We start from the raw sequence: 16,850 nt of genomic DNA, 5'->3' as shown, positions 1-16,850 counted from the left end.
CACAGCATGGAAGCTGATCATGAACTCAATGAAGCTCTCCTTGAGGACTCTCCAAAAAGACCGGTCCAGGGAAGGACTTGGATGAAGCCAGCCGTCACTGCCGTTATCATTTCTCTTCTCTCCTTGATCAGTCTTCTCCACCTTGCCAACCTGCTACTCCCGGCTTCTTGCAAAATACCGACCTCTCCCACAGCCCACTGCGGGACATCACGCGAAGAAGCCAAATCGCTGGGCTGCCACTTCGACCCAATGAGCTTCTCCTGGCTACCGACAGACTGCTACGATGCGGAGCTCACAGAGACCTTCCTTGACCTGCAGGCATGGGAATGGTACACGGATGCCACCGGATCACCGGCGCCACGAGACGCAGTGCTGACGGGCGAGTACGACGAGCTATTCGTCTCGTGGGAGTACCATCTGCTGCACTGCACGTACGCCTGGCGGAAGATGCACCGCGCGCTACTGCATGGCCGGCCTGTCGATGGCTACATCGCGCAGTATACGCACACAGCGCACTGCGAGGAGATGTTACTCGCGCAGCGAATTGAGCGCAATAGCACCAATACCATCATTCGGACCAAATTTGTCTCTTGTTAGCGGCCGCGCGTTCGACATGGCTCACGTCCATCTCACATCCGAGACATTTCATATCAGGTTGAACCTGGGAACCCCCGCGAGATAGAAACACGGAAGATCAGCTACGATAAGAGATAAAGGATCCATTCATATATGGTTCTTGTGATTGGGATCTATCTCTTAGCAAGCGGGTGAAGCGCGAAAGAGTACTTGTTTTAAATCATACCACTAATTCAGCTCGCTGCCTTCGGAGTACGATCTATAAAGTAGGCTGTTCTTTTGCAGAGGCGAACCTGCAATCACTTCCTCTAGGCTCTGGGAGACATTGATGCTTGGTCTGACTACCTTATCATCCCGGTCCACGTCGCCGCTATATCTAGTGCTGCAAGCCCTCTTCAGGCGCCCCACTATAATGCAACCTCAAGATCAATGTGGTAAGAAACGTTATCAAACGAGAGAGGTCCTAACAATCCAGACGCGTGGTCTTGGTTTATGGCTAATGGTAGTCTTTGACTTGGTCAGCCTCCAGGTAAATACCCTCAAGAGGGGTTGTCCTCGACACCATCGACCCTCGACATGAAAGGATTCAGCCTTTTCAGCAGAGATCCCCGGTATGACCGGTTGGAACAGACAAAGCAAGGCGAGATAGAGAGCCTTGAGAGTCCGAGTCCGTCAGTCTTTTCCCGCCCCGCTGGGATTGTTATTCACGCCCTGCTGGCAACGCTCTGGCTGTCCATTACGTGGTATATCCTCCAGCGAGATCGCGGGGGCCCGGGCCTACGCGCCCTTGAGTTTGGTATGCTTCAATTTTGATGATTGTCGACTTTGGCTGATTGCTAGCCCCCGTCGCGAGTGCCATCGAGTACCACGATGTCGTTTTTGATATGAGCGGGATGGGGACGCGAGCCAACCCAGTCACGGAATACGAGGGGCCTCCGTCACCAGAGAACAACATCAAATGGTACGAGCTGTTGAATGGTCAGTCTCGCCTTTTCTCTCTCTCTCTCTTTTTTTTTTTTTTGAGGAACTGTGGACTTGTCTGACCTGTGTTCTGGACAGCGGGCATCATCGCATTGGACGAGAATATGTTCGAAGCTCTCGGACAAGAGACGGAGCCCTCATCGGCCACAGACAGCACACCCCTGATCCACCTCGAGGTGTTCCACCAGCTGCATTGCCTGAACTCGCTGCGCCGGCTGATCTATAATACATCGACCTTCACCACGGGCGTCAATGCGGAGATGCACATGGGTATGTGAAGACTGTCGTCTACTGCGTTCATATCACTAATGGCCAGACCACTGCATCGACTATCTCAGACAGGTATGGCAGATGTCCCCTATCGCTTGCCCATTCTCTGTATACTGATCGGACAGAGCATCATGTGTCACGGCGACGTGACGCCGTTGGTGCATATCCCCCGTCCCGGAGGGCCGCGCGGCAATGGCGCGCCCTGGATGCCCAACTTTAGGGTCAAGCATACCTGCCGCAACTTTTGGAAGATCCACGAATGGGCTGCGCAGTACAACACCTCCGGCTGGACGATCGAGGGATATCCCAACCAGGGGGTAGATTTGGCGGAGTAGCTGTGCTTGGGATCAACTTGTGTCATCTAGATACATATATAGAGAATCAGAAAGATGGCAGTGCTATGGCTGATGAGACCAGGCAAGAAATGAGATGGTATGATTGGTTCAATGAACTTATCCTCAGGAAGAAAGAGCATATAACCTTCCTATCTGGAATTGGGAATTGGTGCATGATCGTCTGCCGCTCCACTCACTGTGGGTGTCATTCCCACCCAGGCTTACTAGAATGAAACATCGTCAGTCTTTCTCAATCGACGTAGATCCCACCAACCTCATAGAGCGCGGTTCCACGTTGATTGGCAACGGAGCGAAGTAGGGTAAAGGGGCCTTGTCATTGTATCTATGCAATCTCAGACAGCCCGCCAAGATCGAGACATGGTCCAAGCCGAATTACAACACTAGAAAAACAGGAAAAGTAGAAGCAGAGACAAGAATCAGGTCGGACACACGTTAAGACGCCGCTAGCAACTCGGAATCAACCGACTCATTAGTCGGAAATGAATAAATGCTCTCTATCAACGCAGCTCCCGAGCACGCAAAATACAACCCGACGTTTCTTTTACTCTTCAGCTTCAGCCTCCGCCTCTGCCTCCGCCGCGTCCACCTCGAGCCCACCGTTAGCGGCGCTCGCAGGCTCCTTATCATCACCATCAGCGTTAATGTCGATCAGCGACTCGGATGAGGGAGGCTCGGGGATAACGCCTTCCTTCTCGAGGCGGATGTACTCGTCCCACTCCGGGAACAGGTCGTCGTCGGTGGAGACGATATCGGGAGCACCTGGTGGGACACCGACAAGACGAGAAACCTTGGTCTTACCCGCTTGTTCGAGAGATGCCTTCCATTTCACGACAAGCTCGGGGGTACGGGTGGGCTTGTAGGTTTGAGAAAAGAGGACGGACTCGGCGAGGCGGTTGGTCTGAACGAGGAGATCGATGCAGCCATCGACATCGCCAATCGACCAGAGAGTGGAGAAAGCGACGTTGTGAAGACCAGACTCGGAGGCCAAAGTGACCAGGGCGCGAAGGCCTTCGCGATTGTTGCTCGCGGTATGCAGCAGCAAAAGGGAGCCGACATCCTTCGCGTTGGCAAAACATTCCTGGGCCAAGGAGAGGTTCCAGCTGGCAAGAGCAGCATCGCCGAGTAACTTGAATTTGTGTTCGGCAGCCGTTCCCTGGCGGGTGATCTCGAGCGCGGTCTCGAGGTCGTTTAGCGACAGAGCCAGGTCGAAACGGTGCTCTGGGTCGGTGGCGACTTCGAGCGCCATCTCCTTGTACCCTTGGCCTTCAAGGAAACGGGCAATCTTGTTCATCTGGTCCTGGGGGACATCCTTGAGCACCTCGGCGGCCGTCTCCATGTCGTTTCTCAGAATAAGAGTTTGGTATTCGACCATGCTGAGTGACAGGCCGAAGGAGACAACATTGACGTCCTTGTCGGACAAGTAGACTCGGCCATCTCGGGGCAAGTATCCAAGAACATACATGGATTGATCAAAATGGGAGACTGTGTAAGTCTGGTCGCCCACAAGGTAGTTCAGGCGGTTGGTGGAGTTGGTATAGATGAAGCAGTCACCAACCCATTCACCAGTGCGGACAGTCTCGTTGATGGTAGCAACGTGCTCGATAGCCGCCTCAACACCATCCTCATCAGCCTCGCCATTGTTCAACCCATTGATGTAATTCTCATGCGAGTAGCGGAGGACGTAGAAGGCATCTTCGCAGGCAAGAGTAACGAGTTCGCCAGACTCGGACCAGTAGACCTGTGAAAACGAATTAGCCAATGAGATCTCCCGAGCACTTGACAGGTGAACTTACACCCGTGGGCTCGACCTCGATTCTCCGGATGAGGTTCCCAGTGTTCCAATCGAAGAGTCCAATACCACCTTGTCCCTTTACGCCGAGAAGAACACCGTCGCTGAGACCCTCTGCTTGGAATCCGACATCAAGGCCACCAGGCTGCTCCTTGAAGTTCTTGAAGATCTTGACGCTCGTCGTGGATTCACGAATGGCAAAATCTGAACTATTCTCTTTCCACCCCCAGGCGAAGTCAAGAGCCTGGCCGAAAGCCTTGTTTCTCCATGCCAAAGCAGTGTAGATAATATACTCGCCATCGCCACAGACAGAAACGAAGCGACCATTTGGTGAGTGGGACAAGGTCTGTGGGTACACTTCGCAGGTACCCAGGTCTTTTGTAGGCAGCAAGAGAGGCTCGCCATCCTTCACGGTTGCATCGCCGCCTTTAATGACGGCTGACACCACCTCACTGTGTCTGGCCCAAATGAGCTTGCCAGATCCGTCCATGGAGACAGCTGGTTCTTCCCGGCCCATCTTCACAACTACCGCACCATCGTCGAAACCTATTGCGACTCCCTGTCGTCCTCTCTGGTGAGCGATACACCAAGCACGCTCGAGGCCATAGCTTAGTGACTGTTCCAGACGGTAGGTATTGGCATGCCAGATTTTGATGGTTCCATCTTCGGAGCCTGAGATGATCACAGGCAGCTCCGGGTGATAGCAAGCGAAGGAGACGTTGCTAGTGTGGCCTTCGAGGGTCGCAATAAGCGCCTTGGTGGTGTAATCCCAAACCTTGACAGTCTTATCGTCGGAGGTAGTCAGGAGATATGGCTTATCGGCCGCAGGGTAATAATCGACATGGTTGACACCCTTCGTCTCGTGCGCTTCCAGCGTGAAGTTGGCGTGAGGAGAGCCAAGGTTCCAGATCTTGACAGTCCGGTCCAGACAGGCTGACGCAAAAGTGTTGGTATCCTTCGGATTGATCGCCATTCCCATGACATAGTGGCTGTGGCCTTCGAAGATCTGAACGCACTTCCAACCCTTCTCCCAATCCCAGAGCTTGATTGTCATGTCATCGGAGGCTGTGAGAACGAACGGTTGGGTGGGGTGGACGGCGATGGAGCGAATGTAGTCCGGGTGTGCTTCAAAAGAGGTGATCTTCTCGGAGGTATTGTAATTGTAGACACGGAGCTGGAAGTCATCCGAGCCGCAGACAATCCAGTTCTTCCGCGCGATAAATCGACCGGCACGCACGGGGACATCGGTGAGTTCGAAAGTTTTGATGATAGACTGGAAGCGTCGAAGATCAGCTATTGGTGCTCTATAGTATGTATCACCGTCCAGGCTTACCTGCGACTCATATGACCAGATGTATACGTGACCTGTTGCCGGTGAGTATTTAGCACCCAAGGTGTCTGGCGGGATCCCCCTCTCTCCATCCAACAAACATACCACTGTACAAGGTCGTCAAGATCTACTGTGGTATCAGTCTCGTGTCATTGCTACCAGAGGCACTTTGAGACTTACCCATGGCTCCGTCGGGTGGAAATCGATGCCCTTCACCCGCTCGGAGCGGGCAAAGAGTTGCCTCTATAAGACGCCATTGTCATCAGCACTGTCGCCCAAATCCGGAGAATTCCACCCGGCAATGATATCGCACTCCTCATAAGGGTCGCGACCACCTCGTTATCTGTATCCGCCTACCTTAATGTCAAGCCGCATGGTGTGTGGGGGATGAGATGAGTGTTTGTGTGGCGCGGCGTCGGGCCTGCAAGAGCGATGGAGAAGTCCACGAGCTGCTCAGACAGCCCAGGAAATGAGGGACAAGCGATCCTCGGGATTGACGGGAAATCTTCTGCGAATCGACGAGCTTTCCCGGCTGGAAGAGAGCTGGATGGCACTCAGGGACAATGTATGTGTCCACAAGGGATTCCCGCCCTCACCGCCTTCCGTGTAGTCGGAGGCACCAGTGACCTTTGAACGGCCGGATCCAAGGACAAAGTACTCGAATGTACAACATGTCCTATTGCGACTACATCAATGGCGGGTTTTTGGATACCCGACAAGAAAATCAGTTACCCTCAATCCTACGAATTGCGTTCCTTCCAATAAGGCCGTCTAGTTTGGCCTCAGTAACTCCTGCCTATACTGTTCAGCATGGCACACATAACACTTTGAACTTGAGATCGGAGTAATGTGAGCCAATAATTTGCGCTTGGGCAAAGACCTTCGCTTTTAAAGAATGTTCACGCTCTTTGGTCATTCGCCGGTGCAGGGCAATAGGCACATCGTAAAACGTGAAAGAAATGTATTCGAACAACCCGACTTCTAATAGTTACAGAAACTCGGCTCTCAGGCCTTTTTCCGATTTCGTCTTAATTACCGCGCTCGAAGTAGGTCCATTGGCCGGGATGAGGCTTCTCCTCGAGCTCTTCCCACCTGTGGATGTGTTAGCAGTCCGGACGGAGAACCGAGATAGACAAATTTTACTCACACTTTCGACTTGTGTAGCTCATCCACGAGCTTGAGCTCGCCCTCTGCAACCTGAATAATCTCCTCAATGAGGCCAGCGCCGATCTGCTGCTCAATTTCGGAGATTCTGTGCCGGGAATTAGTCACGGAAAGATTGGCTATCATATACACAATCGATCTACTTACTGGTCGGCAGCCAGAGCGGGCTCATTCTCCCACTTCATGGAAACCTCGTAGTGGTCTGCGTCGGCTTTGGCGGCTGTGGAGCTGGACTCTTCGATAATCTTCTGAAACTCCGCCTCCTCCTGCGGGGTACGGGCAGGGCCCTCGGTGGTGGCGGCAAGGCTTTCACCATCCCATTCCTCACCACGAGCATTGTCACTTCCATCGGCTTCTTGTGCAGCGGCATAGGCGAATGTGCCATCGGAGCGCTGGAGCTGGGCGAATCGCTCAGGCTCGGCTCCCACGGTCTTCCTCACGCGCTCCAGCCACGCATCAAACCCAGCGGGCTTTTTCGACTCAACAATCTGCAAGCGGTGGCGAGTCAAAGCTTCAACGGACTGGCGGTAAGCGGACGATTCGGGGAAGGACTGAAGCTTCTGCAGGGTCGTGGTGTAGAGGTAGATCAAAGTCGGCCGGGGACTCGGGTGGGTGATAAGACCAGTCAATCCCGTCGGAGCAAAGGGCTCCAAATACCGGGGCTTGACATTGGCCAAGAGCCGAAGTGTAGACCTCATTGCGATGCGTGTGTTGGATGAGGATTGCGGAGGGCGCAATTGGTCAGGGTGATGGAGCGGGAAGTCGAAGTCGGACCGGAGCGGATAAACCTGCCACTCCACCCCAAAGAGAAGCAGGGGGAGACACCTTTTGCTCTATTCTCACGCGCGCGTATGTAGCCTGGATTGTTTCGGGCCTTGTGTTGTCTGATTCTGTTGTCTCCGGCTCAGGGCTTGGTCGTTCCTCCCTGCTGCTACTTTTTTTTTCTGCTGGCTTTTCAACGCCCCCTCCCCCTTAGCGCCAGTTTTCGCCCCCCCCGTCCAATGTGCCACCTGTGACATTTCGCGAGATCGTCCCTTCAACAAGCGTCCCTCGTTTACCAACCCCCCGCGCCTTCTGCGTCTCCGACCATACTCTCCTTTGAAAGCATTTCAGAGGGCTGAGCCTCTTATTTGTTGCCAGAATGAAGGCTTCCTGGCTGGGGTTGTCCCTCCTCTCCTTGTTGGCCGTCCCGACACTGGCTGCGCCTTCAGACCCAGAGTCAAGAGTCGCCAAGGTGATCAGCAAAAGGGCCAACCGAGGAGTCGACTCAGATGAGCCTACAGAGTTCAATGGTGTCGAGGTGCCCCCATTGCTCCAACTTACACCGGATAATTTTGAAGAGACTATCAAGAATGGTTACTGGTCAGCACTCTACATCCCCCCGGTGCAGAAGGAGTATCCTTGGTTCTGACAATTCCAGGTTTATTAAACATTACTCGCCATCTTGTGCGCACTGCAGAAAGGCCGCACCGGCATACAAGACCTTTTACGAGTACTACTACGTATGCTAACCCCTAGATCTAGCTATTGACATTGATGCTTACCCTTATTGGCAGAGCTCGAATCCCCTGGCCCCGAACTCCGGAAAATCCCCAGATCCAAACTCACCAAATTCCTTTACGAACTACTACAACTTCCATTTCGCTTCCATGAACTGCTTGGCTCACGGAGATCTTTGTGAGAAGCTTGGTATTTCGGCCTACCCGGTCTTTGGATACTACGAAAATGGTGAACAGAAGGAAACTTGGGTTGGAGGAAAATCGGTCCAGGAACTGAGCTCGATTGTCGAGGGAAAGCTAGAGGCCATCAAGCCCGGCTCTCGACCGCAGGATCTCATTTTGCCAGAGGTCGGTGCCAATCGTGTTGATGTGACCCCCCAGCCTGATACCCCGGCCGAGAAAGACAAAGATACAGAGGCTGGGGCTGAGGCTGGTGAGAAGCACGGCGTGATTCCCCCTGTGGCCGAGCTTGAGTCTCTAGGCTCATTCGATCTCTTCGGCAAGTCAGACGAAACAAAGTCAGACAAAACCACTGCCTCGACGGCCAAGCCAAAGCCTGCACCCGCCAATCCGCAGGGTGTCTCCGTTCCTCTTACCGCTGAGAGCTTTCAAAAGCTTGTGACAACTACGCAAGACTCGTGGTTCATCAAATTCTATGTTCCATGGTGCCCCCATTGCCAAGCACTGGCTCCCACCTGGCAGGAGATGGCAAAGGAGATGAAGGACACCCTAAATGTGGGCGAGGTCGACTGTGATATCGAAGTTCGACTTTGCGAAGATGCTCGGGTTGAAGCTTTCCCCACAATTCACTTCTTCCGAGGTGGCCAGCGTGTCGAATACACTGGTCTGCGTGGTCTTGGCGATTTGCTCTCCTACACTAACAAGGCTGTTGGCCCTGGCTCATCCATTGAAGATGTGGACGCGACCACCTTCAAGGAGCTCGAGGAGACCGAAGAGGTCCTGTTCCTGTATTTCTATGACCACGCCACTACCTCCGAGGACTTCAGGGCTATGGAACGTCTGACTCTCAGCCTTGTGGGTCATGCTCGGATCGTCAAGACTAACAGCGCAGCTTTGGCGGAGAGGTTTAAGATCTCGACTTGGCCTCGCCTCCTAGTAGTCCGTGATGGACGACCCAATTATTACAATGCGCTGGCTCCTAAGGATATGAGAGACTTCCGGCAGGTCTTGTCCTGGATGCAGACTGTGTGGCTGCCAATTGTTCCGGAACTCACGGCCTCAAACGCCCAGGAGATTATGGATGGCAAATATGTCGTTCTTGGTATCTTCAGCCGTCGTCGTTCCGATGATTTCAAGCAGTCTAAGCGAGAGCTCAAGGAGGCCGCCTTCGAGTGGATGGACAAACAGGTTCAGCTTTTCCGCCTTGAGCGATCAGAACTCCGTGACGCCAAGCAACTCCGTATCGAAGAAGCTGACGATCGCAATGACCAACGTGCCCTTCGGGCCGCTAAGAACATGCGCGTTACCATCCGTGAGGATGACAAGAAGGCGGTCGCCTTCGCCTGGGTGGACGGTGATTTCTGGGAGCGCTGGCTGCGTACGACCTACGGTATTGATGTGGAGAACGGTGACCGCGTGATCATCAACGATGAAGATGTAAGTCTTACTTGCTTGTTGTCATGCGTGGAGCAGGCATTGATACTGACCTCTATCAGAACCGTCGCTACTGGGATACTGCCTCGAGTGGAGCTCCAATCATGGCCTCGCGTACCTCAATTCTTGAAACCATTCCTCTTGTCATTGCCTCTCCTCCGAAGCTATCCCCCAAGTCTACCATCGGCACTTTCGAGAGCTTCTTCTTCTTCACCCGGTCATTCCTCAGCAGTCATCCCATCCTCTTCTTTATCATGCTGGGCATCACGGTGACCGTGGCTACCATTTTCGGTCGTGGACGTCTGCTGCGTCGCAGCGGACTGGGCCGTGGTGGCATTCTGGGCAATTCCAACGGCGGTGGTGGCTTCTTCCATCTGGACGGCAAGGAAGGTTTCTTGAATGGGGGCTCGGCAGGAAAGGTCGATTAATGAGATGCATGTATATGTAGTTCAGGTGTTTGGCTGCACGGTTCTCAGTTATATTTTCCTTTTCAACTGTACTTGATTGATTCTACGCTGTTTTCCCCGCTATCGCAGTCTTCAACTTTTGCATGTTCGAATTCGGGATTTTGAAGCACATATGTCTTTTTTATCATTTCTATTTCCATTTAGCTTGAGTCAGCAAGACGAGAATTTACAATTTCATGTGGTCGAGATCTCAATGAACTTCCGGTTCGAGCACCCTATTAGGAGAGTCGTCGAGGATTCGAATTCCGAATGAATAATCGGCCGTGCGAAGAATTGGTTGGTGGTTTCTGGATTTGACCATTATATGCTTACAAATACCTTATTATTGTTTTCCAGTCTCACCTGTGGCGCCATTAAACGGGCGATGCAGTAAAACACGCCAGATGTTGTTTCTCCGGTTCGGGTTCAATCCAAGTCCCTTGTTTATTCAGAGTGCGAGTCAAAAGCGACAGCCGGTACTTGAGGCGGTGTATGCTTCCCCGGAAGAACAAAACAGAATGATCTACACGGGCACAGTTGGGGAGGGGAGTCTTGGAGTAGCTTCTATATACATACAAGCAAGAGTCCTACACTGATTATCAACACGCTGATTGGCTGTAGTGCATGTAATCACGTGGTTATACTTGTCCTGGGCGCTGATTGGCTGCGGGTTCGGGCGCTCCCGGTTTTCGTCGACCACCAATTGTCCAGCTCCTGTCCCCCTCTCGAGCAATTGTCCCACGACCTGCCCTCACTGACAACAATGGTATGTTCTCGTTCATCTGATGGATTCCACGCCTTATTCTTGTGCTTGGGAGCGCCTTGCCCAGCATACTGCTGCGGTGACCGAACTCGGTGCATCACGCCACCAGATGCCAGCCCACGGGACAAGCACGAAGATACGATACTGATGACCTCGATTGCTAACTGAGTACTCTTTCTACTTTACAGGCATTCACTCCTACTCTCCGCCGCGCTGCGGCCCAGGCCACTTCCTCTGCCTTTGCGCCCAAGTGAGACTTCCCCCAACCCCAATTCTTCGAACAGGATAGGATATCGCGGATGGATGCATGCCCGGAATCGCGGTTACGATTGTCATTGGAGGCTTTGCACTTCCGCCCGCCCTACCGGACTGGTGTGTCTCCTTGATAGACTTGGTCTCGATAGTCGGAGTATGCTCCGCCCTGGGGTATCTGAGGGCTCCGCAATGTGTGCAAACGCCCGAAACTCCGATGAGAATTTGGCATCAACAGAACTAGGTTGTGAATGGATTGAAGGAAAGTATGGCTAACGACATTTGCGTAACAGGATCGCCGTTCCTCGTAGCGTCGCCGGCTTCAACCTCACCAGCGCCACCCGGGCGTAAGTCGACCCCTACCATCCTCCAATCCAGCTATGTGCAGACCATGGAATAATATGTGTTGACATTTTATAATAGTGGTACTCTTGCTGGCAGCTTCGGTGTTGCCGCCGGTGTCGGTGCTCTCTTCTTCCTCGGCGAGGTTCCCCGTGTCCGCCGCGACATCCTCCAGCAGTTCCCCTTCCTGGACACCTACTTCGACCGCACCATTGCCCCTGAGGACAACGTATGTGGAGCACTCACGGCCTTCTTTATGTTCTTCGAATCAATACTGACATTTTCCCGCCAGCCCTTCTAAATTATCTCGCGAGGGTCTTTCGCTCGGGAGCGATTTGTTATGGTTCCGATCTTGGCGACAAGGGGATGTTAACTGTGTGTAGAATAGCGTTGAACGTCTTTTTCTGTCTTGAATAGCACATAGAGACAGCCATTTTTAACCCCATCGTGATTAGTTAGCTTCTTTGTGGATGATCACGACAGCTCGCCCTAGGGCTGTCCCATGTAGTTCACGATTCCCTACGCCCGTTGTGTATTGCGCGCAGCATATTAGAGGCTCGACCAAGGCCTGCCACCGCGCTTCTCCCATCCTGGCAGGTCCAGCCAGCCGTGCAGATAAGCGACGACCTGGACGTCACAGTCAACGAGGCTTATCTCTCCACCCCTGCTATCATGTCTGATAAGACGTCGGCAACTCCGCAATTGCAACGCCTCGAACTTCCCTGCTGGGTTTGGAGCTTCGTGCCACGCTCCCCATAGCAGCACGGATCTCACCCTGATGCCGAATGGAAGCGCACTCGCGTTCCGTCGCTGCGAATCACAGGGCGCGCCAGGCGGAGAAGCCCATGCCGCCGTGCCCGAATCAAAGGTGGCATGCTTTCTGCGAGATCGATTCGCTCGGAGCTTCTCTCTTGCAATAGGAATATTCGTTTCGCTATCTCCGTCTCGCTCACCCGGTGGAGAGAATGGATTGACCCTGCGTTCCAGACCGCCGTGGCGCCCCTTAGTCTCCCTTATCCTGTCGAATCCTTCTAGCGATCTTCGACAGTTCCACTGGATCTGATATACGGGATCGCGTGGTTGGCTCGGCTTGCTCGCGGTCGTCATTGCGCGGGGAATCAAGTGCCACCTGCGTACTGCAGATGCATAGATAACAGCCGAAGCAACCCCTAGCTCTCCCCGTTCTGAAACCATGGCAGATGGTTTTAAATCCGGCCGACCTCCCTCCTCGTCGCTAGGAACCTGATTGCAGATAGACGGACTATCCGTGCTGCGTTTCCACGTCGACCGTGAATGACCACGCGGACACCAGAATGGAGTCGAAATCGTCTGATTCAAGCTCCAAGCATCCGGCAGTCTACAACGATGTCCAGCATGCTCAGGTCACGTCGGTGCTCCCGGACGGCGATGTGCCGTATACGGACCACGAGATGGACGCAGACGAGAGGGTGATTATGGCGCTGGGTTATAAGCAAGAATTTAAACGCGAGTTCTCCCTCTGGACGACCTTCTGCGTCAGCTTTGCAGTTCTCGGTTTACTTCCGTCGTTTGCCAGTACTGTGTATTATGGTGAGTGTGGTTACATGGCCCCCATTATCCCAGGTGGCTTGTCTACTGACACGATATAGGAATGGGATACGCAGGCACGGGAGGCATGGTCTGGGGATGGATCATTGCGATGATCTTCATCCAATGCATTGCAATGTCAATGGCAGAGCTCTGCTCAGCAATGCCAACAAGGTACGGCGAGCCCTCATTCCGTAACGGGCGGGTATTATGAAACCCTAGCTGACTCTTTGCTCCTTTCTAGCGGCGGTCTCTACTATGCGGCCGCAGTCCTCGCTCCCCCCGGCTGGGGACCCTTCGCGGCCTGGATTACCGGATGGTCGAACTGGATTGGACAGATCACCGCGGCACCCTCCGTCGACTATGCGCTGGCCGCGATGATCTTGGCTGCTGGGTCAATCACCAACCCGAGCTACGTTCCTACAAACTGGCAAACATATCTGTTGACGGTGCTGATCCTGATCATCCACACGGCTATCAGCAGTCTGCCAACAAAGCGTGTGGCGCAATTCAATTCGTGGGGCTCGACGTTCAACTTTCTCGCGCTTGTCGCGACTCTCATCACCATTCCCGCGGCGACCAAGAACAGCCCGAAGTTTACCTCGTCGCACGACGTGTGGAGTCATATCGACAATCAGACAGACTTCCCCGACGGCGTGGCAGTTCTCATGACCTTCGTTGGTGTCATCTGGACCATGTCAGGCTACGACTCGCCCTTCCACCTAAGCGAAGAATGCTCCAACGCCAACATCGCCTCTCCCCGTGCGATCGTGATGACTTCGGGAGTTGGCGGGTTGATGGGCTGGTTCCTGCAGCTGGTCGTCGCGTACACGGTCGTCGACATTGATTCTGTCATCGGGTCCAAACTGGGCCAGCCATGGGCGTCGTATCTGCTTCAGGTCCTGCCGCAGAAGGCCGCGCTCGGCATCCTCGGCTTGACCATCATTTGCGGTTTCTCCATGGGCCAGGGCTGCATGGTGGCTGCGTCACGCGTGACGTACGCCTACGCGCGCGACGACTGCTTCCCGCTGTCTTCCATCTGGAAGAAAGTGAACCAGCGCACCTCGACGCCCGTCAACGCCGTGGTGCTAAATACCGTGCTTGGGATTTTGATGTGCCTGCTGATCTTGGCCGGGAGCACGGCCATTGGCGCGCTGTTCTCCATTGGTGCCATTGCGCAGTTCGTCGCCTTTATCATCCCCATCTTCATCCGCGTGTTCTTCGTGGGAAATCGCTTCCGCAAGGGCCCGTGGCATTTGGGCCCTTTTGGTCCCTACATTGGTGGCTTGGGTGTTGCCTTTGTCGCTCTCATGGTTCCCATCCTGTGCCTGCCCAGCGTGACCAAGAAGGATCTAACACCCGATCTGATGAACTGGACTTGTCTTGTCTATGGCGCACCCATGCTAGCCGTGATTATCTGGTGGTTCGTCGATGCGCGTCGCTGGTTCACGGGTCCCAAGGTCAACGTGGAGCATGCGATCCATCGTGTGGATCCGGAGCCTTTGGTGAGCGAGGGCATGGAGCCCGATGCCAGTCAAGAAGTCGAGGCCACTGCGGTGACAGGCAAAGATACCAAAATGGCATCTTCGTGAAGGTCTTTTCATTCTTTACGTGGCGGAGGAGTTCCAGACTGAGGTTCATCACCGCTCGATTAGTCTATTTCTCTCCATCCGCAGCCCACATCGAAATATCATATCTGTAATGTCCTTCGTGTATACGGAACCCTGTAAGACATTCAACTCTGATCCATTTCAACCCCGTATCCCCCGCATGAATCTACTCAAATGCAACATCAACCAACGGTGAGAAGCTGCTCCGTGAACCCCCCAAACCCGCCCTCCCGATCATGCAGATGAATCTCCAGAATCCAATGCCGCTTGCACCCATCCTTACCAGCACAGTTCATCGTCTGCGCATTGCCGTCGGCAATGTAGAGCGAGACGCGATCCCGCGGAATCCGCTCGTGCGGAAACGACCCGACCAGGTGGCCCGCGATATCAGCCCCGAACTCCCAGCCCCGCGCCTTCGCCACCTGGCACGCGATGCCGTACAGCTGCTCGCCCGACATGTCCGGGTCCGCGTCGTAGCGCGCCTTCACCAGCTCCCAGATGGGCTGCAGGTCGTCGCGCAGTTTGATCTTGGCCGGGTCGTCGCCCAGCACGAAGGTGCGGCCAAAGTCGGCCTCCCAGGCCTCGAAGACGGGGCCCAGGTCGACGACGAGGATGTCGTCGGCTTGGATGATGCGGTCTGGCGGGTTCTCCGCGAAGGGGGCGAGGGTGTTGGGCCCGCTGCGGATCACGCGTTTGTGCCAGTGCGTCTTGATGCCGTAGCGGTCGAAGCCGAGTTGGTAGATTTCGTCGTTGAGGGTCTTTTCGCTGATGCCGGGGCGGATCAGGTCTCGTTCGATTTCTTCGAAGAGCTGCACGGCTTTGTTCTGGGCGTCGAGGAGGTGCGCGGCTCGCTCGCTCTCTTTGGTGGAGATGGCGCTATCAGCCATGTTGGGAGAATGGGGGTTTTAGAATCGAGCTGGTGATCTGGTAAGGCCAGGAGTGAAGTGTTGGGAGGTTGTGAAGTGTCGAGATGACCTCAAGGCCAGCTTGCGGGGTAAGTCATTCGTGAAACGGACTAAAGCCCGCGGGTGGAGGACTCCGACATTGGATATCGATGGAGCCTGGGAGCTCTCACTCCTCGCCATCTCCGCCACTGCGGAGTCTACACCGTTTCTGGGCGATCCATCGTCGCTCCCACCGACGTATACGGGCGGGGCGCATGCGTGGTGCTGACTACCACCGGCGTGTGGAGTCACTGTTAGCCGTTGACCTCGCGCGGAAAGATACGCACCATGCGCTAAATATAGCCAGGGCCGTTGGCGCGACTATGAAGAGCGTGGAGGCGGCTGATGAGCATCTGGCTGGGGTGAAGGCGCAGATGGGTTCTCGGGGGGGATTTGGCTGGTATCTATGGAGCAGTCAGGAAGAATGGCGGGCTGTCGTTTGAGAATTAGGGTTGGAAGACCCTCGGTATATGACATGTCTAGAGGGTGGGGTTATCAGCATGTCTGCATCGAATTCGAGTATAGGAGAGAAATTCTCAGAGGGCACTCTCATGAATTTTCGTCAATGTCTCTGGGCTCTCAGTTTATAGGTTTTCGAAGACGATCGATCTTACCCCTGTGGCCCAGTGGTGCATATCAACTTGGGCAGGTGGGAGATAGGGCACGATAAGCTCGCTGGTGACGGGGTCGGGAATCCACAGCGAACATGGCACTTTCTCCATATTATTGAGCCCACCAGGATTCAGATAAGATCTGGGATGGGACCCAGTGCCCCATTCTATCTTTTTGGGGGGTTGCGGCGTCGATGTGGTTCCCCGCGATGGAGCTGTGGACTGACTCCACCCGGCCCGGCTGTTTACTCTGGGATGTTTGCTTGGGAGAAGTCGTTCTAGCAGACGGGTTGGATGGTGTCAGTTGATCTGGTCTTATAGAATCGCGATCTAACTAGAGTTCTGAGTTGATACGACCGATACCAAAGACCAACGCCGGGGTGGTCGGGCACGAGGTTATGCAAAGATATATATGTACAAGAGAGAGCGCAAGGATTCGGGATACCACGAGAATCTTATCTGTGACCGTGGATAGTGATTATCCACAAGAGAAACCAAGCACCACTTAGTTCACGAAGTGGCGAAACAAATCTCTTCGTCGAGTCCACTCACTGCAAGTGATACATGCGGTCGATCACCTCAACTCTTGTGTACCGGGTACCTTGTCGTGGCGGCCACGGGCATAGCATCTATGTAGCGGCGCGCGCAGGGGAGCCAATTTACTGTGATACACTCTATGCGAACAGACAAAGACAACTACGCCGGAAGGACCGCTATACTTCGCACCAAAAGGACAG

The 16,850-nt window shown here is 54.0% G+C and overlaps 8 protein-coding genes across 8 annotated transcripts; 5 read left to right on the top strand and 3 right to left on the bottom strand.

Moving 5' to 3' along the window:
• Nucleotides 1-6: 6 nt before the first annotated feature.
• Nucleotides 7-597, top strand: N7459_009151 (uncharacterized protein; the record flags this gene model as incomplete). The annotated part of the gene is made up of 1 exon (XM_056948319.1): nucleotides 7-597. The coding sequence occupies one exon, from the start codon at nucleotides 7-9 to the stop codon at nucleotides 595-597; it is 591 nt and encodes a 196-aa protein (XP_056795544.1).
• A 555-nt stretch (nucleotides 598-1,152) lies between these two features.
• Nucleotides 1,153-2,162, top strand: N7459_009150 (oxidase ustYa family protein; the record flags this gene model as incomplete). The annotated part of the gene is made up of 5 exons (XM_056948318.1): nucleotides 1,153-1,372; nucleotides 1,417-1,554; nucleotides 1,636-1,827; nucleotides 1,874-1,899; nucleotides 1,953-2,162. The coding sequence occupies 5 exons, from the start codon at nucleotides 1,153-1,155 to the stop codon at nucleotides 2,160-2,162; spliced, it is 786 nt and encodes a 261-aa protein (XP_056795543.1).
• A 562-nt stretch (nucleotides 2,163-2,724) lies between these two features.
• N7459_009149 (coatomer subunit beta') lies at nucleotides 2,725-5,677 on the bottom strand (the record flags this gene model as incomplete). The annotated part of the gene is made up of 6 exons (XM_056948317.1): nucleotides 2,725-3,921; nucleotides 3,977-5,245; nucleotides 5,306-5,337; nucleotides 5,408-5,429; nucleotides 5,483-5,545; nucleotides 5,660-5,677. 6 exons carry the CDS (start codon nucleotides 5,675-5,677, stop codon nucleotides 2,725-2,727), a joined length of 2,601 nt encoding a protein of 866 aa, XP_056795542.1.
• Nucleotides 5,678-6,330: 653 nt separating this feature from the next.
• On the bottom strand, nucleotides 6,331-7,164 carry N7459_009148 (complex I NDUFA5 subunit family protein; the record flags this gene model as incomplete). Its single annotated transcript, XM_056948316.1, has 3 exons — nucleotides 6,331-6,394; nucleotides 6,450-6,554; nucleotides 6,614-7,164. The coding sequence occupies 3 exons, from the start codon at nucleotides 7,162-7,164 to the stop codon at nucleotides 6,331-6,333; spliced, it is 720 nt and encodes a 239-aa protein (XP_056795541.1).
• Nucleotides 7,165-7,607: 443 nt separating this feature from the next.
• On the top strand, nucleotides 7,608-10,007 carry N7459_009147 (putative disulfide isomerase; the record flags this gene model as incomplete). The annotated part of the gene is made up of 4 exons (XM_056948315.1): nucleotides 7,608-7,828; nucleotides 7,887-7,968; nucleotides 8,023-9,582; nucleotides 9,642-10,007. 4 exons carry the CDS (start codon nucleotides 7,608-7,610, stop codon nucleotides 10,005-10,007), a joined length of 2,229 nt encoding a protein of 742 aa, XP_056795540.1.
• Nucleotides 10,008-10,788: 781 nt separating this feature from the next.
• On the top strand, nucleotides 10,789-11,683 carry N7459_009146 (cytochrome b-c1 complex subunit 10; the record flags this gene model as incomplete). The annotated part of the gene is made up of 5 exons (XM_056948314.1): nucleotides 10,789-10,791; nucleotides 10,977-11,038; nucleotides 11,334-11,387; nucleotides 11,464-11,611; nucleotides 11,675-11,683. 5 exons carry the CDS (start codon nucleotides 10,789-10,791, stop codon nucleotides 11,681-11,683), a joined length of 276 nt encoding a protein of 91 aa, XP_056795539.1.
• Nucleotides 11,684-12,695: 1,012 nt separating this feature from the next.
• Nucleotides 12,696-14,540, top strand: N7459_009145 (amino acid permease; the record flags this gene model as incomplete). Its single annotated transcript, XM_056948313.1, has 3 exons — nucleotides 12,696-12,951; nucleotides 13,011-13,122; nucleotides 13,193-14,540. 3 exons carry the CDS (start codon nucleotides 12,696-12,698, stop codon nucleotides 14,538-14,540), a joined length of 1,716 nt encoding a protein of 571 aa, XP_056795538.1.
• A 200-nt stretch (nucleotides 14,541-14,740) lies between these two features.
• Nucleotides 14,741-15,445, bottom strand: N7459_009144 (M24 family metallopeptidase; the record flags this gene model as incomplete). Its single annotated transcript, XM_056948312.1, has 1 exon — nucleotides 14,741-15,445. One exon carries the CDS (start codon nucleotides 15,443-15,445, stop codon nucleotides 14,741-14,743), a length of 705 nt encoding a protein of 234 aa, XP_056795537.1.
• Between the last annotated feature and the right edge of the window lie 1,405 nt (nucleotides 15,446-16,850).

This window comes from Penicillium hispanicum (genome assembly GCF_028827665.1).
Source record: "Penicillium hispanicum strain IBT 35686 chromosome Unknown utg000008l_segment0_segment0, whole genome shotgun sequence".
In the NCBI taxonomy this organism is placed as follows: Eukaryota; Fungi; Ascomycota; class Eurotiomycetes; order Eurotiales; family Aspergillaceae; genus Penicillium; species Penicillium hispanicum.
The sequence above is the reverse complement of the archived record's forward strand: the minus strand, read 5'-3'. Positions and strand labels throughout refer to the sequence as shown.